The sequence below is a fragment of the Plectropomus leopardus genome, chromosome 2 (genome assembly GCF_008729295.1).
Source record: "Plectropomus leopardus isolate mb chromosome 2, YSFRI_Pleo_2.0, whole genome shotgun sequence".
In the NCBI taxonomy this organism is placed as follows: domain Eukaryota; kingdom Metazoa; phylum Chordata; class Actinopteri; order Perciformes; family Serranidae; genus Plectropomus; species Plectropomus leopardus.
Window position 1 is genome coordinate 37569541 of NC_056464.1, and position 26518 is coordinate 37596058.

At 42.5% G+C, this 26518-nt stretch overlaps 1 protein-coding gene across 5 annotated transcripts in view; it reads right to left on the reverse strand.

The window, feature by feature from the left end:
* Positions 1-351: 351 nt before the first annotated feature.
* The window catches only part of chd6 (chromodomain helicase DNA binding protein 6), a 119593-nt gene continuing 93426 nt past the window's right edge, over positions 352-26518 (reverse strand). For 4 of the 5 annotated variants that reach the window (XM_042510233.1, XM_042510223.1, XM_042510241.1 and 1 more), the window contains exons 27-45: positions 26189-26278; positions 25769-25872; positions 25045-25174; positions 20409-20487; positions 19316-19373; positions 16240-16615; positions 15265-15473; positions 13197-13294; positions 11588-12418; positions 11124-11378; positions 10512-10827; positions 7979-9436; positions 6973-7124; positions 5789-6058; positions 3846-4460; positions 3426-3671; positions 2995-3135; positions 2688-2792; positions 352-1802 (exon numbers count right to left, since the gene is read on the reverse strand). In XM_042510233.1, the coding sequence (XP_042366167.1) occupies positions 558-1802; positions 2688-2792; positions 2995-3135; positions 3426-3671; positions 3846-4460; positions 5789-6058; positions 6973-7124; positions 7979-9436; positions 10512-10827; positions 11124-11378; positions 11588-12418; positions 13197-13294; positions 15265-15473; positions 16240-16615; positions 19316-19373; positions 20409-20487; positions 25045-25174; positions 25769-25872; positions 26189-26278 (6778 nt within the window). In that variant the 3' untranslated portion in view covers positions 352-557. The remainder of the gene's footprint in view (positions 1803-2687; positions 2793-2994; positions 3136-3425; positions 3672-3845; positions 4461-5788; positions 6059-6972; positions 7125-7978; positions 9437-10511; positions 10828-11123; positions 11379-11587; positions 12419-13196; positions 13295-15264; positions 15474-16239; positions 16616-19315; positions 19374-20408; positions 20488-25044; positions 25175-25768; positions 25873-26188; positions 26279-26518) is intronic. The other variant, XM_042510249.1, reaches the window with a different exon arrangement.

Below are 26518 nucleotides of genomic sequence, written 5' to 3' on the forward strand. Positions count from 1 at the left end.
CAAAAGAAACAAAGACAGTACTGAACAGGCTCGGGGTTTTGACCTTGAACATCAACAAGTGCTCCTCTGAACTCCCAAACTGTGGCGAGAAATTCAGAGAACTGACAGCTGAGCCACGACTCTCCATCGTTAGCAGACCAAAACTTTCTGGGATCACTCTGAGCTGATAACCGGATCATTACTGCCAAAGCTGCTCCTTGGTTAGCACATCTTGCCTGCAGTGTGTGTGTGTGTGTGTGTGTGTGTATGTGTGTGTGTTGAGAAGTGTCCCTCCCGACTCAGTCTCGATGCAGAATGAAGGGGAAGAATACACAGAAGATCGTTTCTTACACTGTTTTTGTTTTTTTTTGTATACAAGGAGGCGTGGAGAGGGTGGGTGGGGTCTTGGTATATAAACAGAACCAAGTCGAATATAATCATTATTATTAGTCAGCATCATAATAAAAGTCTTTACATGGACATTGACTGACAGACACGGCACAAACTTTACACTGTTGCTCAGTCGAGAAAGAGAGCAACCGAGGAGGAGAGAGCAGGAGGTGGTTGTCTCTCCTCCTCTATGCTTCCTCTCCGTCCACCTGTCTCTGCTCCTCGCTGTCCCGCTTCTCCTCCTCTGCTGCCTCTCCTCCTGTGTCCTCCAGTCTTTCCTCTTTCTCCTCTGTGGCTGCTCCCTCAGGAGGGTTATGGGAGTCTGGTTCCTGGGGCTCTGCAGGCCCGTCCGCTGCGTCTCCTTGCCCAGTCTGGGGCTCTTCAGTCGGGGACAGGCCTGGGTCTGGAGCCGAGGTAGAGGGGATGGAGGGAGATGAGGAGGAGGACGGGTGGGAGGTAGCCTTAACTGTACTTTCTTTCTCTTCTACCTTTCCCGCCGCCACCACCTTCTCCCTCTCCTCCTCTCTCTCCCCCTCCTCCCGCCCTCTCTTCCTCCTCCTCTTGGGGCTGCCCGGGGAGCCGTCGACTGTGCCAGGAGGCATAGCGGGCAGCGCCATGATGCCGCCGTGCGGCAGGAACATGTGCGGGTACAGCAGGCCGTGGGACATGCCCGGGATCAGGAAGGGGTTGAAGGTAAGATGGCTGCCGGTGCCGGCGCCGAGATGCGCAGCGCTAATGTGGGCCCTGCTGGTGGAGGTGATGATGGCGGCTGCCTCCGCCACTCCTGGTCTCTTATTGGATTCCGCTGCTCCTTTCTCCTCCCGGCTCCTCTCCTTCTCAACTGTGGTGGAGCCAGAGGAGGCGGCGCTCTCTCTCTCAGCGGGCGTTGTCGAAGACGGGATGGCGGCCTCGGATGTAGACGGCGCGGTTGTTGTGGTGACCTTCGCAGCAGACAATGATGAAGAAGACGAGGAGCTGGGGTGAGGAGGAGGCGGCGCCGTGTGCGCCATCATCGCGCCGACGCTGAACAAGGCGTGTTGTGGGATCGCGGCCCCATGAGGGTGAGGGATGCCATGCAGCATCATGGGTAACATACTCAACCCGTTCTTGGCATCTTCTGCCGACGCTCCGGCTCCGCTCGCCTGGACAGCTGCGGAGAAACCGTGTGGGAATCCGGCCGCCATGATCCCGGAGATGGGAATTCCAGGGATCCCACCACGGAGGTTCTGCATGGTCACCATGGAGTCCATGCTGCCGATCAATCCGCCGTTCATGAAGAGCGGAGGACCGAGGCCGGACGTGGCGGAATCTGAGACGGACAGTAAAGGCTTCGGCATCTCGCTGCGAGGTCGCCGACCACGTCTGCGAGAGGCCGGGTCTTTGTTGACTGGTTCCGTCAGGATCCGAGAGAACTTCCCCTCAGGGAGGAAACCCTGCAGGAGGAGAGGAGGACGTGAAAGGTCACGGAGCTGCTTAATTACAGCGACTGTGGGTTTGTTTGTTTTTTATTTAACCAGAAAAACCTCTTGAGATTAAAAATCTCTTTTTCAAACAAAACTCACAGACAAAACGGAACAAAAACACGAAAATTTAAAATATACAACAACGATAGAAAACAGAAAAAGAACACAAAAAACGTTTCCACAAGGAAGGTCTAAAAAGTTGGTTCATATATGTGAACAGCACAGCTTGTTTCAACACTTAAGTTTTTATATTTCTGTCAACCTTTATTTTTACAAAACAGGGAAGGAAGTGAGGAAGTGAGGAAGGAAGGAGGGATAAAATAAGACTTTTCCTTAAGTAATGTTCTCGTGGATTACTTTAACTTCTACCAAAGCCATTTTCTGGTAAAATCTTTACTTTGACTCAACTACGGCTTTTAGGTACTCCTACTACTGTGTGTGTCACAGTATGGACAGGATACTACATAACAACTGTACAATCCCTTCACTGCACCTTTCGTACATACATTTTGTGTTTTTTATATTCTATTTTTTTCATTTATATTTTAAAATTGCTTCTATATCTTTATCTTACGTCTTATACTATTTAAATTCAGTATTTTTATTCTTCCTTTATGTTAATTGTTTTGCACCAAAACACCAAGTTAAACTCCTTGTATATGTAAATGTGTATGTGTAAACCAGATTCTGATTCTGAACATTACTTTCAGTAAATGTAAAGGAAAAAGTAACGATAACAACAAAAACAGCATAAATGAGAGAAAGAAAGTTAAATATTGAGTCAAAAAATCAAATCCTTTTTGCTGCAGGCCTGTTTCTGCCCGACAAACCTTGTTTTATATGAATAATACTCACAGAGTGTTTGACCACATCAGCCCAGTCTGGAGCTACATAATACTCTGAGTTTGCATCCAGCCACCTGGAGAGCTCCTTTATGGCCGGAGCCATAGCACCACCGAGCTGCAAGGCGGGAACAAGATATGAGAATAATTTTATGATCAAGATAATACAAGATAAGGTAGGATTAAACTGTATCACTGTGCAGCAGTGCAATACAACAAAAAGATGCAAATCCAAAACATGCACAAATGCCAAATAACAGAATGAACCATCAGAAGATAGAAACAGTAGAGGCGTTATGTACTGTGTGTGTGTTTTCTACCCTGCGTCCGGTGCCCCTGTGCACCACAGGAACCCTCTCCTCCCCCGTCAGAGAGTTGATGTCCAGCTTGGTGGGGTCTTTACAGCGATGCCTCCTCTGCTTGGGACGCTCCACAAAACCATGTAACACACCTGCTCCAGACTGCAGAGTGAAGGAGAGAGAGAGAGGACAGGACGAAGGACAATCAGTCAGATGCATGGCTTCAAAAAAAGCCTTTTTTTGGTTTTCTTGAAAAATGTAATTTTTAAAGAAAAAAAAAAGGTGATTTTTTTTCCTTTAAAACTTTTCCATATGTTTTTTCCGGCCAATTAAAAATAAAAAATAAAAAGTTCTCTTAAATACTTTTTTCTTTATTTTTTCCCCATTTTTTTTTGAAGAAAACTTTTTTTTTTTAACAATTTCTTCTTCGTTAAACATCTTTTGAGACTCACATGAGCAAACGTGGGGAGGTCCATGCTGTAACCCGGGTTCTGCCTCAGCCACTCGATCAGACCTTTGCTGGCGGCCTCTCTGTCGATGGCCACGATCTCCGGCTGAGGAGGTGTCTGGGTGGGGGTGGGCGTAGAAGAGGAGGACGGTGTTGGAGGGCCAGCGGGTCGCTCTGAAGGAGAGGGGGATGGGGAGGAGGTGGAGGAGGAAACGGAGGAATGGCTGATCACCTCCACCCGGCCCTGCAGCTGCAAAGACACACACATACACACAAACACACAGAGGCGCAGGTGTTTTTGAAATTCGGGGTAGGGGAAAGGATTTTCATGACTTTTTTTTTTTTGCCCGAGCTGCGGCTCTTCTCTTTCACAGAGATACATAATTGGAGCTACCTCTACGCCCTCACTCCTCCCTCTACCCACCTGTGTCTCCGGGAGGTGCAGTCCTCTGCTCTTGGTGAACTCAGAGTACAGTGCTTCAACGTTTCTCCTCCTCCCTCTCCTCCTCCTCAGTGAGTCATCTCCCCTCAGGCTTCCGTTAACTATCTGCCCCGTTACAGGATGGATGAGCCCTGCCTGCAGTATCCCGGCCATGTCGATGCCCACAGAGCCTGACAGTGGTGCTGTGATGGGGGGCGGCGGCGGCAGCTTATGACTGCTGATTCCGGGTGCAACCACAGCCTCTCCTGTCCCTACGCCACTGGTGGTGCTTATTTCTCCGGACGACTTGGTTAGATCGATGGCTGTTTCTTGCCAGCCGTTAATCAACATGGCTCCTGTGCGATGAGAGGGCGGCGCAACCACCGGAGCAGCACCACCGGAGCTGGTGGTGGTGGCGGCGGTGTGACACGACGATGCTGATTTCCCAGCTAAAACCTTGGCTGCAGCTGCAGCGGCAGCTTCATAGTCGAATGACCTCCGACCTCCCGCTCGTTTGAGCTCAGGGAGATAAGGAGGAGCCACCAGCCTCTCCTGTAAGAGAGGCAAGGAGGTGAGGCGCCAAGCTCCGCGCCCACATGCGCCGCCCCGCGACATGTACTGTCAGAGTGGACAGGGTGGGTGAGGGGTAGACAAGAATGGGAGAGAGATGATGGCTTTGTTAAACATACATATGGACTGAGACACAACACAGTGGCGGCTATCAACCAGACCTGGGTAAAACCACGAGCCCGACACCTCAGATATCTTTAACTATATTTACATTTTCATTTGGAAGCTGCTTCAGGCTTTAAACAAAGCTCTGCTGGTTTGTTTACTTCTGAGAGCGTGAGACATGGAGTCAAAATAAATAGCTCTGTACCCATCTGTTCTCTGGTCTGTGGAGCGTAACGATGCCTTTGGATAAAACACACTGTACTGATAATCAGACTGTAAATTAAGTGTAAATGAGTATAGTTTTAACATTATCCTTTAAATTTCTCTCCTTTAAACAGATACATAACGTTTTGCTAGTTAAACAAAAAGTTTGCAAGGTAATTACCTGCCCAAGTCTGATATCAACATGTATAATATCAACAGTACACATTACAGAGACAGGGAACTTTACAGAGAAGCAACAAAGCAATGGTGTGAACTAGAGGTGCCCAGTGCCAACAGAAAAACCTGGTCTACATTTTATATGTCACTGAAAATAAGCCATGTCTAGATCTCTTACATGTGGAGCTGGAAATTTAACAAAGACACATTTAATATTTAAGTTCGATTTCCAGTTTTGCGAGTCTGGTCTGATGTACGAACTTAAACTGGTTTGATTTAATGCAAACTGGCCGAACCAGCATTTGTCATTGTGACACGTTCTGGCAATCTTAAAAGTAGCCTACCACAGTGCTAAATCCAAGTCAAATTGCATTAGCAATAAGCAGTATGACAGCTTGATTCATAAAATATAATGTTTAAAAAAGGACTAACGGCTGGTTTGTTTACATGACATAACAGAAGTGCATATTTAATGGATTTAATGTGGACAGAGAGCATCTGATGCAACTCCATAGTGGGCGGCTTGTTTGCTTTTAGGACACGGTGTCATTATGTTAAACTTGGGGGCGGTTGCTGAGTCAAACTAGTGAAATTCGGCATACTGGTTCGGTGTTTTTACACTGACCCAACCCTACAGAAAAAGCAGTACTCTTTGGGTGCGGCAAAAGAACGAGTCAATGTAATGATGCACTATGCAGAGACCTTGTAAGTCTGTCAGCTACCTGTCGTCTATGAGTATTATTATCATTTTTAGCAGTGCAAACTGGACACCACTTGTATGAACTATGGCATGAGATAGTGGAGATACATGTGGACAGATGATAGATGCATAGATATGTACAAAAAAGGGAGTTAATTCAGTCATTCAGAGGGTCACAGGTTGTTCTCACCTTAGGGAGTCTTGTGAGAGGGGGAGGGATGGAGAACCCGAGTCCGGGGTTCGTCTGCTGCACCCTGGACTGGCCCGGGACGGAGCTCGCAGCCGTGGTGGCGAGGAAGCTCGTTCGCTGGTGTTGGTGGTGCTGCTGGGCTAAACTGTTGGCCAGGCAGGAGTTGGCGACCAGGGAGGCGGGCGAGTCGTACTGCTCGCTTGATGAAGGCCACTTCCCCTTCAGGATGGCGTGGCAGATGCTGTCCAGGCGGTTGATGATAACCCGGTCCTGCAGGGAGCGATACAACAGAATCTACTGAACGACTGACATGGAAATGATCATTTTAATGGGCAAACTTTCGTTTTTAATTCAGACACAATGAGAGGAAGTGCATCAAGCTTCCACAAAAACACAAGACAAGCTGATTAGATCATTGCTACTGTTACGGCACCTTCGTCCACTGAATTTTTGTATTTTTGTCTTTTTTTTCTGTTTCTTATTTCTATTGTCTGTTACCAGGACACTGGACTACGGATGTAAATATTCAGTCCTGCTAACTCATATTTACATTTGTGTTTTATACATTAATATTTTGACCCTTTTAAGTATACATTAAAATAAATTAAAATGTATTATTTTTTAGTTTCATTTTATAACAAAGTCTCAATGTGTTGTTTGTGACACTAAGTTGGTGAAAACTATAAATAATATAATAGCAGCACAAGATAAGGCTTTCAAAATACAACACAACCACTCTCTAGTTATTAAAAGTTGTCTGTTATTTACTTAGATGGACTCCGAATAATCAGTATTATCTCTACTCATTAGCTCTGCTCATTACAAATGAACATTGTTCACTGTAAACGACAGTGTTTATTGTCCTCTAGCTGCTGAAAACAGCATCAATGGGTGCATGGTTACACAGTGAAAAAGGGGAAATATCTTTAAACAGGATTATTTTTGGCCAAAAAACATTAAAAGCCAAAAACAACCATTACATATATCCCACTAAATGAAAAGGTGACTATTTAAAAAGAAAAAAGAACTGCCTTTAGCTCATGTTTAAGTAAGTTTTGTTGCTAAAAATAAGGTTTAGTTACTAAGATTTGAGGATTAACTGAGGGTAAGCAGCTTTGAATGATAAAAATCAAATTCTAGAAATACCTTCATAGAAATTTCAGAGATAAATGACACCGCAGTACCTTTGGCCACTCAGAAAACGAGTATAGTGCTTTCTCCTGCAGCAGCTGGGCGATGGTCGGCTCTCTGGTTTCGTGGAGGCTGTCGGGAATCTCACACATGGAAACGGGAGCTGCAAACCGGGGGCTGCCCGCGTAACCTTCCACCACGGGCACTGTGGAAGAGGACGACAGGGCCAAAAATGTGCCTGTTTTTAAAAACAAGTGCATTTATTCCAACATAACTAAACTTTTAAGAAGAAGTACACTATGTTTCAGGTGGTTTACAGGTTATGGGCACTATGTGTGTCTATTATAACATCAAGCAATGGATTAGTCAACCAAATTAAACTGAATTCCATCTGATCCTAAATGCATCTAATTTCTTGGAGTGAGCATCTTGGCTATCTTTCCTATGGTGTTCTTCCAGGTTTTTTAAAAAAATATTATATTATTATTATTGTTGTTGTTATTTATTTTGTTGTTATTTTAGCTTTAAAACCTGAGCATATTGTCTCTTGGCAAGAAATGTCCCGCAAATTTCACAAAGTTTGTAAAAGGTGGCCTGATAATTATATAAAACAAAAATAAATTAATCAATCATTTTTATTTTTTTTAAGAGAGAATCAGAAAATTGTCATATAACTATGGAAAAATATCAAGCAACTACATTTATAATTCTTTATTTAACATAAGGTTACAGAAAAAATATATTTATTATAATTTCTATATATTTATCTGTTTTTTGTTGCTAATTTCAGGTTATTTTCTTTCTAACTTTATACAACTTTTTGCAAATTTTTGGGTCATTTCTTGTTAAGTTGCTCTTTGCCTTCTTTCCATGTATTTGACAGAAGTCGAGCCAATTTGCTCAGGTTTCAGGGGGTCATGACAGTGGGAACTGTTTTCAGACTGAGGAACCGCTCGATGATTGATCCATGAATAAATGAATAATTAAATAATCATTAGTGGCAGCTCAACCTTTGAAACCTGCTCTGAGATGTCTTTCTTGGAGTCCAGCTGTTCTCACCTGGTGTCGTTGGTCTCTCCTCCTTCACTTGGCCTTTCACCACCAGACTCTCCGAGGTGTCCACCAGAACGTCGGCCTGCTCCAGCTTCGGGGTCAGGACCGTGCTGTCCGCCTCCAGCAGCTCTTGCTTCGTCTCAGCTTTGATCTCCGGTAACGCTGTAAACTCCAGGTCCTCCGGCTTGGCCTCGGGTTTGATCTCGGAGCTGTCTGGGTAGGTTGTGAACTCCAGACCGTCTGGTTTGGCTTCAGGCTTGATGGCAGATGTGTCGGGAAATGACGGTAACCTCAAATCCTCTTGCTCTGTCTCAGTCTTGAGCTTTGCCCCATCGGGATAAGCGGAAAACCTGATAGCAACTGGTTTTGCTTCAGGTTTGATTTCGGCGCCTTCTGAGTAGGCCGTGAACTGAAGGACTTCAGGTTTGACGTCTAAGCTCTCAGGCTTCATGGGGATGCTGAGATCTTCGGGTTTGGTGTCCAGTGCTTCTGGTTTGACAGGATAGTCTAACTGCTCAGCTTTGGTCACCAGCTCTTCTGACTTAATGCGGTAGAGGAATTTCCCGTGTTTGACTTCAGAGCTGTCGGGGAAGACGTCCTCCGCAGCCTCCGTCTTGGTCTCCTCCACCTTGATTGGCAGCTCCAGTTGCTCTGGTTTCTTGTCATCACCACTGTCTGGCAAAAGTGAGAACTTTAGATCAGATGGCTTTGTATCGATGCTGTTTGGGGCCATTTTGATTTCATTTTGCTCCAGCAGGTTGTCTTTGTTGTCCCGATCAAGCGAAAATGTCAGGACTCTGTTCTTACAGTCTCTGCTGCCATCTGGTGAGTTCACACCTTCAGATTCAAAGTTTTTCTGATCCATAGAGACTTCTGTTTTGACTCCAGCTCCGCCGCTGCTCTTTGTGGTGTTTTCATCAGACTTTGATGCTCCTGCAGCGGCTGAGACTGAAGCAGCGGGGCAGGAGGGCTGAGCGTACTCTGAGTAAATGCTCTGCAGCACCATCTCATTGGGTTTGACATCTAGCTGCTTCACCGCCGTCTCATTGCTGGGTTGAACCACCCGAACCTCCATTAGAGAAACGTGATCCATCTGTCCCTCTGAGATCTCGTCCACTTGATCTGCCAGATCAGTGCAATCCTCTCCAGCTGCGTTATCCATCAGTGTTTCAGTGTCAAGAGAGTTTCCAATCGTCTCTTCCTCCACTGTCTGATACAAAATCAATCCTCCCACTTCCTCCCCGGGCTCTTCAATAGACTCAGGACACGCGAGGCTGCCCCCCTGCTCCAGCTTCCCGAGATACGGGTGCACGCCTTGCTGTAACTCCTCTTCCTGCTCTGCTTGGTCGAAGCTCTCCTGAAGGTCGTGTTCGCCCTGTTCTGAAATGCCGGGCTCCGGCACGATCCCGTCCATCTGTGGTACTTCCATGGCTGGATTCAAGACTCCCAAACTTTGGTCTGCACCTGTGAGGATAAATTATCAAGATGTTAGATGGTGCCTGGCTGCAAAGAAGCTGAGCAAAGTGAAATTAAAACCGCTGTGTAGAAAAAAGAGATACAAGTGAAACAACCTCTGTGGATAGTTTTAAGCAGCAGTTGTTATTTCCTATTAACTTTTTTTTATGCTTTTTATGCACTTTTACTGTTTTGACTTTTGTTCTTTAATACTTCTTTTCTATGTCTTTGTTTGCTCCCTTTGGCCTGTCTGCAACTTATTTCTAGAGTTCTGGTATCCTTGTGCTTTTTCATTATTTTAGATTATTTTATTTCATTTATTTATTGATTTAAACGTTCTGTTGCGGTTGTTACACAAATTACGCCTGGAACAAACTGCCTGTGTGGGCAGTATGTGAGCATCACAGAGCCTGTTGTTTTGGTTTTTTTTGCTGCCCATGTTAACAAGTTAGAGCAGCCACACTGTTTGTGTGAGCAAAGCTGGTCAGGCGCATCTCAGCTGCTTGTCAGGTGCAACACATCTGCGTACCGTGCCCGATTATCAGCAAAAATGGACAGTCAAAATGGTGTTTTGATAATTATATTGACACTATGCCACCTTTTATTACAGTTTCAATGTCTTTATTTGTCACAGAGATAAGAAAATACAAATAAATATGTTTTACTCAAATTTTCCTGTTTCTGTTTCAAAATAAAACCCCTCTGACAATGTTTCTATCAGAATCCCATCAGTTGGTGACACAAGGCATTTTTTTGCGAAACATTTGCAGGACCGTGTTGTTGACAGAGCAGCAGGAGCTGCACGACTTCATAAGTACGTGCAAGATGTGCTAATCATTGTGAAAAAAACAGAAGACTGTAGAAGCATCACAGCAACAACGCGGCTCATGTGAGCAACGCAAGCGTGAAACACACTGCAGTTCAACGAGGCTGCTGTCACGCGCTGCTCACGCAAGCAGCGTGTTCCAGACCTAAGACCCTGCACAGTGGCGGGGAGCGAGCCGGAGAGACCGTGGGGCGGCGAGTGAGTTAATTCTTGTCTCATTTTTGGTCTGATAAACAGAGACGTCTATTTCTGACATACCTTGGTCCGCAACACTCTCTACTCTTTCCAGATCTCTGTGTTTTTCCACGCTCTGCTCCAGGGTCCCCGCTGACAAGTCTTCCACTTCTTCTTCCTCCTTGTCATCAAACTCGAACCCGGCGCCTCCTTCATGGCTTTCTCCTTCCTCCACAGGGTTGGTCAGGCTGTCAGCGACATCAGAGTGGCCCAGCCTATCCTGCGGCTCGTGGGCAGTGATGTCAGACAGAGAGAGTGGAGGAGGGGGGACGTAAGGAGGCGGGGGACTCGCCGACAGATCGGTTTGATCCGCGCTGGGCTCCTCGCTCACTCCAATGTCCTGAAAACAGAAAACAAAAAAGGCAAAACTCAGATTTACATTGTATAATTATTGTACTGAGCCTAAGAACGGCATTCTGATGATCATATTATGATGTTTTACAAAATACTGTTAAAGTGTAAGTGTAATCAAAAACAAAAGACAGAGTTACTCCGACAGTATTTTCCCTTTTTTCCTTTCAAATTAATACCAAAATTAGTGATTTTAGCGTCTTGTCTTTTGCTTGTTGCTCTACAAACGTTTCTTTACTGTGTAATTTGCTAAAGTCGCCCTGATGGCTCGAGACAAAAACCAACCTTGAAAAGCATGTAACTGGAGGACAACGGCTCCACAGAGTCTCCTGCAGACGGGTGGGAGGGAGAGGAGGAGGGTGGGAGGCCCAAACACTCCTCCAGAGTTCCACCTTCCTCCCCTCCTCTGTCTCCCCCCTGCGCCTCCTCGTCCTCCTCCTCCAGGAAGCCGGTCTCCAGAGTGGAGGGACCCAGGATTGGATCGGATTCATTAAACATGTGGTGAGCCGGACTGGAGTGGTCTGTGCCGTCCCAAGGAGCCTGCGGAGACAGAAGTGATGGATGAATGAAAGACTGAAAGAAATAAAAAGCATGATTTAAAAAACACAGTAATTAATAATAAAAAAAAAATCATTACTTAAAGTAACAAAACAAGCATCTCAGGCAGGTCATTAACATATTCAATCACATTCACACAATTCACCGAGTCATTACTTAATAAGAGTAAAGATGGAAAGCACAGCGTGTACCTGTAACTGGTCCAGCTCCACCGACGGCGCCATCAGCCCAGTTTCCTCAGACGAGCCCTGCTCACCAACGAGCACGTCACTCCTCAGCTTTGAATCGAGGTCTGAACCGCCGACGCCGTACGAGTTGAGCATGCTTTGACCTCCTGCGGCCGAGTTAAATGGGAAACCGTTGAGGGCGTCTTTGGACGTCTTCCCGCCGTGTAAGGCATCCGCAGACATGGCGTCATGCTGCAGCGAGCCCAGCTCCAGGCTTTCATCCAGAGGAGGACAGTCGAGGAAATCCCCCCGCGACCCGGGAACTATTCCCAGACTCGGTGAGGCAGAATTGTGGGCATCCAAAGGTAGAGGGTGGAGGTGAGGGTGAGAGGAGGAGGAAGAGGAGGAGGAAGGAGAGGGAGCTGACGGAGGCACAGGGTGGTGCTGGTGGTGATGATGGTGGTGGTGGGAGGACTGGTGGGGATACTCTGGAGGCTGAGGGGAGTGGCGGCCGAGGCTGGAGTCATACAGGCAGCAGTGAGGATGAGGCAGCTGCGGGTGAGACGAGGATGATGAAGAAGAGATGCCGGGATGAGTGACCAGGCCCGGGTGGTGAGGGTGATGATGGCTCTGAGGATGAAGGTGAGAGGGGTGTCCCCTGACGTAGTTCCTGTGAGCCTCCAGGAAGCTCAGCTGGGGGTCGTTCAGGATGTAGAAGTCGGTGCGGCTCAAGCCGTGGCGCGCCGCCCCGATGAGGAGGTCACGGTCGTGTTTGCCCGACTCCCACCAGACCGGGAGGTAGAGGGAGGGGCGGCACAGCTGGAGGCGGGCCGAGAGCAACGGGTGACGGAGAACCTGATGGAGTTCAGAGAGTAAAAAATTTAAATATAAAACAACAAAAAATAAAAAGTAAAGAAGAAAAGTGAAGTTCCAGAAATGGAAAAAGTAAGAAAAAGAAGCGTCTTTAATGGAAGATGTAGCAGAACTAAACAGCTTTAAGAAGGCACGTTTAGCACGTTTCTAGGACTTTAGGATATTTCTCAGATTTCAGGACATTAGGGGCTGGGCTTGGGCCTCCATCAGGGAGTTCGGGGGATCCTCCACTGGCACTATTATGATGCCGTTTTATGCACTCTGACACCTTACGTATACTGAAAGTACAAAAACAATTCCCAGTGTGAATCAGTTTACTTTTATTGTGAATGAGAAAAAGTTTGAGGGGCCACCCAGCAGCCTATCTGGGGCCAGATTTGGCCCGCAGGCCTTGAGTTGAGTTTCACTGCATCACTAGCATCTTTACTGCAAATTGGTTTGAAATGTGTCTTTCCTCGTGTCCATAACAATCAAACAGATAACTGTGACTACGAGGCACAATTTGAGATTGTATTAAGTGCCTTTTTATGTGATTTCTAGATAAATTTATGGATTTCTAACTTCATTGCAGTTTAATTTATGACACGAGAAGAAGGGAGCTATTTCTGACATAAAACGCATCGATCAAAAGCCACAGAGGAAAAGTCGGGCTCTACACAAACAATCGCTGTGCCGAGGATAAACTTTGAAGATCAGAGTTGGAGTTGCAACAGTAAAAACTCATATTAATGATGAAGCTGTGTTTCTACAAAGAGCCCACCTGCTCTCTGATCTTTCGGAGCAGCTCGATGCGATATAAAGTGCGGGCTGCTCTCTCTTCTGTCAGAGGCTCCACGAGCACAGCGGGATCCACCAACCCTGGAAACAACGAGAGGGAGAGTCAACGATGAGCTGCGGTGGTGAGACGCACTAATAAGGTACGAGGGACGCAGAGATGACGGGATGACAGAATACAGTAAGTTCAAACGTGTTAATGTGTGCATCCTGCTGTCAATCAACCAAATAAATTCCCGATTCTAATGTCTTTAACATTGAGGTGAGTAAATATGCAATTTATGGAATATAAACCTAAATTAAAGTAATTTTAGAATACGGGGTGCCGGGTGGCTCAGTGGATAGAGCGGGTGCCCCATGTACAGAGGCTGTGACCTCACCGCAGCGGCCGCGGTTTCGATTCTGGCCTCGTCTCTTTGCTGCATGTCAACCCCTCTCTCTCCCCCTTTCCAATAAAGGCGTTAAAAAGCCCCAAAAATTATCTTAAAAAAAGTAATTTTAGAAAAAGACACTTTACTGCTATGACAAAACACAGTTTTTAAAACAGTTAAAATAACATTCATGCACTAAATATGTAAAATCTGTAAAACAAAAGAAGCAGAAACATTTATCGCTGTTATTCATTTCAACACACTTAACACGATAACACGTCAGAGTCCTGGAGTGCTTTGTGCTGCTTCCTGCCTACTTTAACAAGCTTTTCGGCTACAAAAGTTTGTGCATCACAGCTGAAGTAATGAACAGCCTCCGGATACAGTCCGTGCTAATCCTGAGGCGAGATGTCCGACATCTAAAGCTCTTTAATCTCTGTCAAGAGGAGGAGGAAATTGAAAAGGGAGCTGGTAGAGTGAGAGAAGTCAGTGATCTTTCTCTGCATGTTGTGCCTGATAGGTGTGACAAATATGGAGGAGACAGAGTCACCTGTCCCCTCTCTGTGGTGGCTGTGCTGTCGTGCCACACTGTGACTGAGCAGGCGAGGACACTGTCCACAGCAGCTCTGCAGAGGTGAAGCATCGCCTCCGCAGACGTCACCTTTATTGTATTTATTTACTATGATGATGTGCATGTGTACATGTTGTAACACCTCCTTAAATTCATTTAAACTTTTATATACAGTTTCATAATATTCACATTAGTTTGTACTGAACTGACATGGATCAACTGACCAGCAGGGGTCAGTGATGTTTCCCAAGAACGAGGACCCCGAGAGGGACACGAGGTCTGCAGCTAATGAGAGACACGGTGTTTGGATCTACAGGCTGCGACAGTTAAGCTTGTATTTATATTCAGGGTTCAAACACAATTTGCCCTTAAATTTCCATGACTTTTCCATGACTTTCAAGCAAATATTAACATGTAATCTCAGAAATGACCATAGATACTCTTTATCTGTGCTAATAGCTTTTAAAAATATATATTTTAAAAAAAAATAGTGAATTCAGAGCAGGATTAGAACTAAATATCTTAATATAACTTAGGGAACGTCTGTTATTTATGGGAGGGGAGGAAAATAATTTCAATACAGTATTTTTTGTTCAAAAATTTTAGTTTTAAAGAAAATGTTTTTTGAGTTTTTTTTCTTTAAAAATCTTCTGTGCTTTTATTTTATTTTCTAGAGTATTTCCCTTTTTCCTTTAATTTCTGGCAATTAAAATAAATAAATAAAAACGTGGTGATTTATATTAAAAAAATGCCTTCATGTTTTCTTTGAAAATCACTCAAACTTACACCATTTATCTCAGCCAGAAACTGTAAAAACAGAAATCAATGCGGTCCTTGAACACATCATGTGTGATTGTACAAGTTTGTGAAATAAAGTTCCATGACTTCCAGAGTATAATAAGTTTTCCAAAACTTTCCAGGCCTAAAACTGCTATTTGCATATTTGATGACTTCACCTCCATGACCATATGAGGCCTGTAATTTTCCTGTTAAAGTATTACCCAGATTGATTAAATTCAGGAAAAATAAAAAGTGTTTTTCAGGTGATCAGTTCAGACAATCCCTGATGTTTGCTGTCGTGATTAAAAAGCACACGTCCGTGTGTGTGGTACCTTCTTCCTTCCTCGGAGGCAGTTTGCAGGCCGTCCTGCACATGTTAACAAACGAGTTGAAGTATCTCTCCAAACTCTCGTCCGTCTTCCTCTCCAGTCGGGCCAGAGCTCTGAACTGGGACCAGTCGAAGGATTTCCTCTCTGGGTCGTACACCACGCCAAACGACGACACAGTGCGGTAAAAATCTGCTTGTTCTCGTCGAGTCCACCTTAAATAAGAAGGGAAGACAGTGCTAAAGATTTATATTGGGAATATTTAAGAAGAGGGAAGCACAGTTCACCAAAATGAGCGACACAAACAAACGGCTTTTCTTCAACACAACCTGCTCCCTTCATATATTAAATACGATACAGCAGCAGGTTGTTCTGAACACACATAATTACAGAAAAACTGTAAAATAATGAGTATTTGTAGCCTCTGGGATTCTTTCACTAAACCAGACTCAAACAAAATATTTAAGTATTTAAATCTCAAGTTTCCAAAAGTTTTTGTTGCATTATGAAAAGCTGTCTGAAGGACATTTTTTATCAAAGTTCTGTAGCTGTAAGACTTTACAGAAGAGGGAGAACTGAATATAAAGTTGTTTATTTATCTTATAAAGTGTGAACTCTTTTTACGGTTTGTCCTTCAAAGTATATTTTAACATGAAAAACAGAGCCGGTCACTATTGACCGGTGAAAATAATCTTCATATTTTAAAGAAATATGAAATGTGAGGTTCTGAAACTTGAAAAGTGTTTACACATCTGTATGAGGAACAAACAGATCTCCCTGAAATTCAGACTTGAGGTTGCACCACCATAATATTCTGAGTCTGGCTCGGCTCTCCACACAACTAGATTTTTGACCATTTTAATTTAGTTAGTTTACTTTGAGAGTTTGGCAATATTAAGCCTTTTCTTTAAAAATCTCCAAAATCACAGAATATACTTGATATCAGCTGAAACTGATCCTCCGAATTTCTGACATCGTTACCTTCTCTGCCACTCCAGGAACAAGGGGTCAGGTTCTGTGGCGACCACGGAGCACCGCCTCAGCTCTTCACCCAGCTGCCACGCCAGCGGCCCGCCGGCGTGATGACTGTGAGCGGCTCCGGCTCCTCCGATCCCCATGCTGACGAGACCGTCGTGGAGCAGGAAGTCGTGCCTGAGCAGCGGCTCGCGGCGCAGCGTGAAGCGCTGGTAGGCGGTGATGAGGCGTCTTAAACGGGCCGTCAAGGCGGGGCCGGTGGGCCAGAGGGGCCGGGCTTGGATGACGTGGAGAGACGCCACACCGGTCCCTGTTCCTGTCGTGGTGGTGGTGGTGACCAACGTTGCATCCTGGACGCACAAGTCACCCGACATGTGGGAGTCTGTGGAGGGAAGATACCAAAATCAAGAACAGACATTCTGACCCACATTACCGAATCCAGTGTGTGTATGAGCCCGTGATGCTGTGGCTGATCCAAAATTTGCATTAAGTTTGAATGAAAAAGACATTTTTCAAAATACTGGTACCAATAAATTACCTGTGTTTTGGATTTTTGGTACCAAAACCGTTTTTTGATAAGTTACTTGAACACCTATGAACATGTTTTCCTCCAAACTTTTTTAAATATTTGGGGGGACAGTCCAACCCAAGATCTAAAATACTGATTTCTCCTCCGACTGTGGTGCTTGTCATTAGTCTAGATTGTTTTGCTGTGAGCCGTCATGTGTTGGCGATATAAGCCATTGAGATGTCTGCCTTTTCTCAAATTTAATGTAACTAGATGACACGTTTTTGGCAATTTTTACAGAAAAGATTTGGGCTATTTTTTATTTTTTTTTAATTGCAATTTTTAACCTTTGAACAGACATTGTAACCGCTTGGTTGACTTTTTTTTTTTCATAAAATTGCTCTACTAAATACCTGGCAAAACCCAAATTCATTTTATACAGATGTTATTTTTAATTGTTTATTTTTTTTATTTTTGTTAGTTTATTCATTTTTAGGGATGCAAGATAATTACTCATCAATGGGACTTATGACGTCATACCAATAATTCCAATAATAAAAATTTTTGGCAAAATTGCTTCGAAAAAAAATCGAAAATAATTTGCTGCGCCCGTTAGTGCCCTTTCTTCATGTTCTGCCTTGAAAATAACAAATGAAAAATAAAGAAAAATCTCCAAAAGACTGCTCCGCTCTCATTGTGCTACAATGTCCGCTGCAGGTTCATGTCTTTGTTTGTGCAGAAATCGGTTAATGTCCTCTATAAGTGTCCAGATGAGTCAGGTGAGTTTAGCAGAAGAGCCTCCTAATCTGCATCATCTCTCTGAAGCTGCTGCTGCTGTTGTTGTTGTTGTTGTTGTTGTTGTTGAATCAAAGAGGCTCTTAGGTTTAAAATTTTAATGTGCTAAAATGCAAACTCAAACTTTCCCTTAAAGTTCCTGCGTGTTTTGAAAACTTGACAAAAGGTTAAAAAAACACAGATGATTTTTAAAATCTCTTCAGTCCTTCATTTAACAGTGTGCAACAAGTTACGTGTATCTCGGTGTGGATGTCTTCCCATGTCTGTCTCCTGAGTGCCGTTTGACAATTAGACGTCCATTAAATGAACCCGCTGAGACAGCGAGCACCATTAAAACTATCAAAACTCATGTCACATCAGCCCGTACTCTGCAGAGCGGCGGTGAGATGAAGACTTCAGCGGAAAGGTGAAATGAGTTCAGATATGAGTCGTCACGGGAAAGCACCTCTAGACATGAATAGAAGGGAAGATGGAAGGAAACCAGCGGAGAGAAATCACATCGTATTGTCTAACGGGATGTCTGACTCATTACAGAAAAAAAATTAAATTACTAGTTGAAAAAATGATATCTTCAGCTGCCTTTAAGACCTGCAAATGGGACTTTTCACAGCTGCCAAGTTATAATCACGTGTGAATCTTAAATGTTTCTCTGAGCTGAAGTTCTTTTTGACATTTTATTTTCCCAAAGGGTGCACGCTGTGTACTAGGGATGTCATGAGAACCAACACTTTGGTGCCACATCGAAGACAAAAATCTGAGAACTTGACGGTACGGGGGATGCAGTTCTTCTTATCGTGGAAAGATGATTAAACATACAGTATGTGTAATGTATACTATACATAATGTCATCATGTATAGTAACAGTAACTGTATGAATGCATGACTCATCAGTGGTCCTTCACCGTCTGCATGCAGACGTGTGAGGAGGCTGTCTAAGGGTGAAGGTGCTGTAAGAATGGCGACCGCAGCTGTGAAATACACTTCTGAGGGCGAATCATTGTTGTATTACTTTAAGTTTTTAAGGTTTTTTTTGAGTATGTCTTTGTCCATGTTCGTGCTGCATCGAGAGCTTCTTGGATCTGATATACGTTGATTATATATTCAAGTGAAAAAACTGAAGTTAACGGAGTTTGTAACATGATTCATCAAAATGAAGTTTTTCTACTTCATTTCTGGACTTGACAGGGCAGCATGAATGTCTACATGAGTTAAAGTTGATGTTAAATATCAAAGGAAGATGACGGACGCCAACCAGCACAGACGAAAAACACAAACACGTAGAAGACGGCAACAAGTGCGATTTTTTACGGGGTAAACATATTTTGTTTAATTCTTTGCAATGGAAGTACTACATATCAATACTCTGCTACAAATGCTAGCAGCAAGGCCCAAAGCATCTATGTTGCACTGAGCGCTACACGTTTGGCTTTCTTTTTTTAAGTAAAATGCTGCACATGTCACTGTCACTTTTTACCAGCTGTCCAATCACAGTGAAGAAAGGCTGTACAAACTTTAACATCATTACATGTATAAGTAATGAACAACAACAACAATGGAGGAGAAATATGTAAATATGCTGTATGTTTCCTCTCTCTAAAAATGACGAGTATCTTGTGTTTGAGGCGGATCATCAGGGATTATTAAAATCTAATTTAAATTACAATGCTATCTACTTTGGTATCCAGAATCGTGGGATTTCACTGGTATCGGTATTAAAAACTACCTGACGTGTCTGATTTTAGCAAAGATGTTTATGTCTGTAATAGCAGTATTTCTCACCTGGACCTGTGCTGTCAGGCTTGTCTGAAGTATCCGTGCTGGAGCAGGTTTCCTCTCCCTGTCAATTAAAGAGAAACACAAATTTTATTAATTAGTAAATTAACAAAACAGCAACATCACCAGACGTAATGGAGGATTTTTAATTCACAAAGTGTGTTAGCTCTGACCTGGAATTTGTTTGGTACAATGTGATCAAGTCAGTAAAATATGATAAAAATGAAAGCCCTAAAAATTACTAATTTACTAAATTACAACTACAAAAAATAAATAAATAAATAAATAAATAAATAAATAAATATTGTCCCAAAACAAGAGGAAACGTCAACATAAATGTATGAAGTTAAAAAACATAAAAAAAAGCTGAAGACTCGAATTTATACTAGTTTTTCCACTGTTAAAACGATGATTAAAAATGTTGAATTTTAAGCACAAAACATTTGCAAAAATCATATTTAGGATCACTTCTGCAGCTTTTTTTCACAAGTTAAAATACTATATTTCATTATTTAAACATGATAACAGGATCATTAAGATGCTTGTTCACGCTGCAGATATTTAAAAGCAGCTATTTCTTTCTTTAAAAAGCATCCAAACAATGACGCAAGACGAGAACAGACCAGTGCCTGAATCTTATTTTGTTACGATGACGTTTAAAACTCGTGTTTACTGCACACCAAGAATATGATGTTGCAGATACACCGTAGTTGAACGGAAGTTTAAAAAACAGATGAAAAGCGAAGATAAATGAAACTTAATAAAAAAATTCACAATATCTGAACATCATCTAACATCATCTGTCCTGCTACTAAAAGTGTTGTTATGTATTAAAATGCATCATTAACGCAGCACATTTGTTTTTACAGCACCCAGAGGACACACAGGTGTTGCTGTTGATCATCAGTTTGGACAGACAAAAATTTAAAAAACTGAAAAAAAGTCTTTTTATCCATTTAGTCTGACTTTTTATCTCAAGGGAGTGCGATGATTTAAATAATGTGTCCATAAAGGAATAAACTGAATATCACGTTGAGAGAGAATAAAAGAAAGAGAGAGAGAGATCTTGCTAAATGTCTCAGGAGAGCGTCTTCATCACCTTGCTGCTCTCGTCTCTGTCCTCCCCTCCATCAGCTTTGCTTTCAGCGTCGTCCTTCACCTCCTCAGTTTTGCACACACTGAAAGAAACAGACACAAAAAAGCTTTAATAACTCAGGCATTTTTTTCTGTTACGTCTATGTGTGAATATATATTTTATTTCGATTATTTTTACATGTATTTATTATTTCATATTAAATATTGGCTTAACAATATTTATAAAATTCAGTGTCCCATTAAGCCATGTCTTATTTTTCATTTTTTAATTTAGTGGGATATAAAACAGAAGGATTAAAGGCACACTTGACAGTATGTGACGGAGGATGAAATTATTCTAATTTTTTTATCATTTTTATTATTACTATTGCTACTACTAAAACTACAACTCCTACGTTTACTAATAATAATAATTGTCATTTTTATTATTATTACTTATTTATTTATTCACTTATTTTAATTAACATTATTTATTTTCTTAAGTTTTTGATGTTGTGTACTTTGTATGTATGGTTATTATTGTTACTATTATTCATTAATAAAAAAAAATAAAACAAAATAAAATAATAGTAATAATAATAATTATTATTATTCATTTATTTTAATTATAAGCATTTATTTCCATAAGTTTTTTTGTGTACTTTGTATGTATGATTAAGTGTTTATTTATTGTTCAAAATTTTCACAAAAAAATATATATATATATTTTTTTTACACATGTAAGGTTAGAATTAAACGTTATAAAAAACAGAAGAACTAAAGGCACTCTATGACAAACTGAGTCTCCTTGATGTTTGACTAAAGATAAAAAATGTCAAGAAACAAAGAGAAAAATGACTGCAGAGGAAGAACATGATGTTATGATGCAGAGATGCATCACAGAGTCTGTAAGAATATGAGCCAGAATATGTGATCAGATGTAAAGAAAAAAGATGAATTGAGAGACAAGAGAGCAAACTATACATCAGTTACGTGATGGAAACAGCATGAAAGAAACATTTCCTGCAATGTGCAGAGGAAAAGTTCTTAAACCAATAAAGCAGCAGCTGAACATGACATCACGTCTCCAGGCACTGCAGCCAATTTATGAATGAAAGGATGACTAAACAGTTTCCATGTTTTCTGCCTGAATAACAGAACACAACATTATTGGAGGAGAAGATAAACGAAATGATATCTGTTTCATAGCTACGGGGGATGAATTAAATCAAACAGAAAAATAGTCTGTTGAAATGTGTTAGTTTGGAAACAGAGAAGCTTTAGTTTAGTCTGTGTCGGCCTTTTTGTTATTCTTCTGCAATATACAAACACCCTGTAATGACCAGACTGAGCCTTTTATTATCTGTTATTATAAAATATATGAAACTGTGATAAATGGAGGATGAGCACACAGCTGAATGAGTTTAGCTGCATGTTTGTGACGCCACGTGGATGTACGGCTCCTCACACCAGTCAAGTGACAGCTGACATCCACGTCTGTGAAAATGTGATCGCTTCACACACATCTTCCCCGAGCAGCACAGATCTATACGACCAGTTTCAAGGTGGACACCCAAAATTAGTGTCACCAATTCAGTGTCTGTCCAAACGTCCCCCCTTCCATTTCTGACTTAATAACCGCCAGAAAAGTGTTTATGCTGAACCGGATGGACAGCCTGAGGAGCCATCGCATAAAAATATTCTTAGAAAAAAACGCCTCTCTGTCCAAATATCAAAACTTTCAAGCTTCATCAATACAAAACTTGTTTTTCACATCCCGAGCTGTACTGTAGACACACCTGAGGCCTCAATGAAGAAAAGTGGAACACTTCTTGAGAACATTTTAACGCATTTTTGAGCAGTAACATTTACTACACCACAGCCTCTGCATGCACAAATTCATCCTCGTAACGTCTCCCCTGCGCGTTTATTTATTTATTTTCTCCCATCCGGTTTCAAACCTGCGTTTGAAGCCTGCTGAGTTAACATTTTGATACCAGAAGATCTCCCTGCCACACAGTCGCTGTGCTCTGCTGGGAACAGCTTCAGGTTGAACAGGTAATAAAGCGAATGACAACTTCAATTACCTGCAGGAAGAGGATCAAAGCTTCACGTTCAAATGCGCGCGTCTCATCTTCATAGCTCGGCTGTCAGCCGGAGCAGCAGCGCCCGGAAAATACATTTCCCACGCTCTGTCTGCGCTTTCCTCTTTTCTCTGGCTCGCTCTCTCTGTCAATTATTCCTCTCTGGCTTTTGTCAGCGCAGGTTCTTCTCGCAAAACTCTCAAGTACAGTGAAACTAGCAGAAAATATGACTTGTGAGGAGGGAAAAACCATACAGCTTTTAGAGTTCAGTGGCAAAAATCAAACACTTTATGGAAATACACCTGCAGCCGTGTGTGTGTGTGTGTGTGTGTGTGTGTGTCAGTCGTTCATGGCCGTCTTTAAAATGATCCGATTGTTAAAACCAAAATCGGCCACCGCACACTGAAAAACGTTACTGTGACTTTATTCAGTGAGCATCTCGTTTCGCCTGTAGCCTCTTATAGATATATATAAATACACAAGTCACATGACTAAATATTAACATCTTTCTTCCATTTCTGTCGTATTTTCTAAGGTGAGTATAATTCAAAAACATGACAATATTTACAAAGAATTTCATGACTTATTGTAATCAGAGTTATGGTGTAATTTGACTATTAATGGTGTAATGTGTCAGTCTATTCAATATTCAAGGCTTCTTGATGTTTTTTTACAAATGTTATTTTGTAAATATTGTAACTTTGATTATTATTAGTAATGATTCTTGCTTTTTATGTTCTGCAGATACTGTCATTAAAAAAAAAAGATTACTTTAAAAACTACAGAACTGATACACTGTGAAAAAAAATGAAAAACTTGGGAAGAAAAGAAAAAAAATTTTAAAAAATGTTGCTAATTTCTCATGTAACTCGTGTATTTATCACACCTGTAAATACTCTGAACACCTGAAGAAGCTACAGGTGAAACGCGTCGCTCGCTCTGAATAAAGTCACAATAGCGTTCTTTAGCGTGCGTTGGTAGAGTTTGTTTTTCACTTTAAATGCTCCCGATACCAACCGGCAGCTGAGGATCACGCTGGCTGTGCACGGGGAGTTTAGTTCACGATCTGATTGTTATCGACATAATTAGCACCCCGTGCGTGTATTTCTGTGTTTATAATATTGCTCTTCTCACTCAGTATGTAAAGCAGTTGTGGGGGCGGAGAGGTGGCAGTGTTGATAAAAACAAACATCAGAGAGGACAGGATGTGTTTTTCACACCAGCGTTGGCACCTGCTGCTGTGAACGCTACTACAGAGAGAGAAGGAGGCGATCGCCGGTGGAAGGAGGAAGTGACTCCTGCTGAGGATCTGCAGGGAAGCTGGTTTGTGGACACCGATGTCACTTCTGTACCTGTTTGAGAGTAAGCGGTGTGTCCGCAGGAAGCTGAGACTGAGGCCATGTTCAGATGAGAACAGCCCTACTTAAAATGAAAAAGCTTTTTTAAAAAAATCTGCGTTCATATGATAACATTGTGAAAACAATCTTCATGTACACGGATCTGTGAAAACAACCAACAAGGCCAGTAGTTGGCAGTGTAACTTTGTAATGACACACCATCGAAGAACACCACGCACGTGTGCATAAAGGCGTTCGTCTACAGAGAGGTGAGTAAAAAATAAACAAGAAAACGACGGCAAACGCACGCATGAGAACCAACACTTTGCTGGAGGAGTGTTAATAACCTCGGTAGAGTCAGCAGCACAAACGCAGCTCGTTAGTCGGCCATTGTTGTTAGTGTTGACTTCCTTCTTCCTACGATTTGTCTGAAACGTAACGCCCATGCGTGAAGTGCGGCCGTTACTGTTCTCACAGGATCTGCGCTTTGCCAGTTTCCACGGCGACAGAAGGGATTGCGTCTTCAAAAGATTACACTCTGGAACCCGGTTTCAAAAGTTTGCTTTTTCAGGCCCCTAAAATGCTGTTGTCGTGGAAACGAAAGTCCGAATTGCAACACAACGTTAATGATTCATGCAAGAACTGTTGCAGTGGAAATGCTCTCATAAATTTAATGCCTTTTAAGACCTTGTAAAGGTCATTTTCACCCAACTTTTAGACAGACCAATCATCTTTTTTTCATTTAAGCACTGCAGAAAATTAGAAATTTTAGTATTTGGTCCCCTGCAGAGGTAATTTTTATGTAGAAATATGGTTATTAGAGTGAGTTATTTTAATATGCATGTTGGCAACAGCTTTGTGCAGGCATGAAGTACAAAATGGTTCAGTTTTAGGATAAAAGATTTAAGAAAGACCTAAGAAATGTGGACTTCCGCACAGGGGAGCTTGACTCATTTTGATGAAAACAAGTCAAAGATTAATAAATTAAATTAGATAAAATGTTTGTGGCAATTAGGATCTCAGATTTAAATTTAAGAATTTTAATGACTTTTAAGGCCTAATATTTATAAAAAAGGATTTAGTATATTTTAGCACTTGTTACGGACTTGCAGACACCTTGCAAAGAGAGCCCGACACACAAGGCTGGATCACCAACTCTGCAAAGTACGGCAGTGTGTGCAGCACAGTATACTGTATAAACCTGTGTGCACTCGTGTGTGCGCACATGTGAGCTCTCTACCTGTCAGCCATGTCGGAGGCCACCTCCCCTCCTCCCTGTTCAGCAGTCAGCGCTGTGACGTCAGGCATTCCTACTCGCTCCAGGAAACACAGGTCTGGATCTGCACGCATGGCGTTGTATCGTTCGTAACCTGTTCAAGGAAACACACACCCCGTTAAGAAGAGACTAGAAAACTGCCACGCAGGTGTATGCCCTCATGCATGTCTGTGAAAACATGGATGTTTCACACACAGCAAAGAGGATCTGTAAAATCAGCACGATTTAAGGTGCACACCCAAATTAGTGTCACCAACTATCAGTACTAAGATATAAAGTTAAGGAATAGTAACAACAGAAAAGTGTTTTTGCAGATTATGATGTCACAGTTGAACTTTGACACTTTTTCCTATAAGATGACTGTGTGAAATTTGAAAAGTTCAAATTAGGTGTGAAGAAAAAAAAAGAGACAGACAAGATAACAGTGACCTTGACCTTTGACCTTTGACCACCAAAATCTAATCAATTTATCCTTGAATCTATGTGGATATTTGAGCTAAATTTGAAGAAATTCCCTCTTGGTGTTCCAGAGATGTTGCGTTCACAGGAACGGGCTGGATGTCCTGACGTACAACCCAAAAACATAACGCAGCCTCGGCTGTCCTCGACATGGACAACGTGATTATTTTCATAAACTAAAGCAATTAAAGCATGTCAGAAAATGATCTAATTTGACATCAGTCCTCACCGTGTTTGTGGACTCCTATGAGGAGAGACTTGTCGGCATCCGCATCCCACCACGGAGCTGGAATCTCTATGTAGTCGATGTCGGGCAGCGAGACCTCGAGTTTACTGTCAACACAAACAGAAACACGTGAAAACAACCTGTCAGTCAGCGATGCCGCGGTCAAGGCAGGACACGGAAAATACGAGCAAACACTCAGATGCATCATCAAATGTCATTTTGACAGAGTGTCTGAGAAACATTTTCAGCTCACTGCTAATACAAACATGAAGGAAAACACAACATCCAACTAATTAATAAATAATTACGCCATATTCTGCATCAAGTGTCAGGACGGTTTATTAATAATTCAACCCTCCATCTGACCAAATATGTCCAATTAGGTTTAATCATAACATAAAGAGCATGGTCCCTGCTTCATACCTGGCAGGTATCCCCTCCAGAGACTGAGTGGCAGCGTCGCCCAACACCTCCACCTTTAGGTAGTACAGCATCCGCACCCGCAGGAGCACCCTGTGGAGAGAGACGGGGTTAGACTTTGTAAAAACACCACAGTAAAAGAGTACTTTCTCATTAAACTGTAGTGTTTCTGGTCACTGTTTTTCTGTAGCTCATAAATATCACATGAAAAAAAAGGAGTAGGCAGAAAAGGTCCATCTGTTACATCATCACAGTTAAACAACAAACTGCTGTTTAATCTTGTTAATTAGTGCTGGCAAAGTTTTTTGCAGTGGTTGAAGTATTCAGATCCTT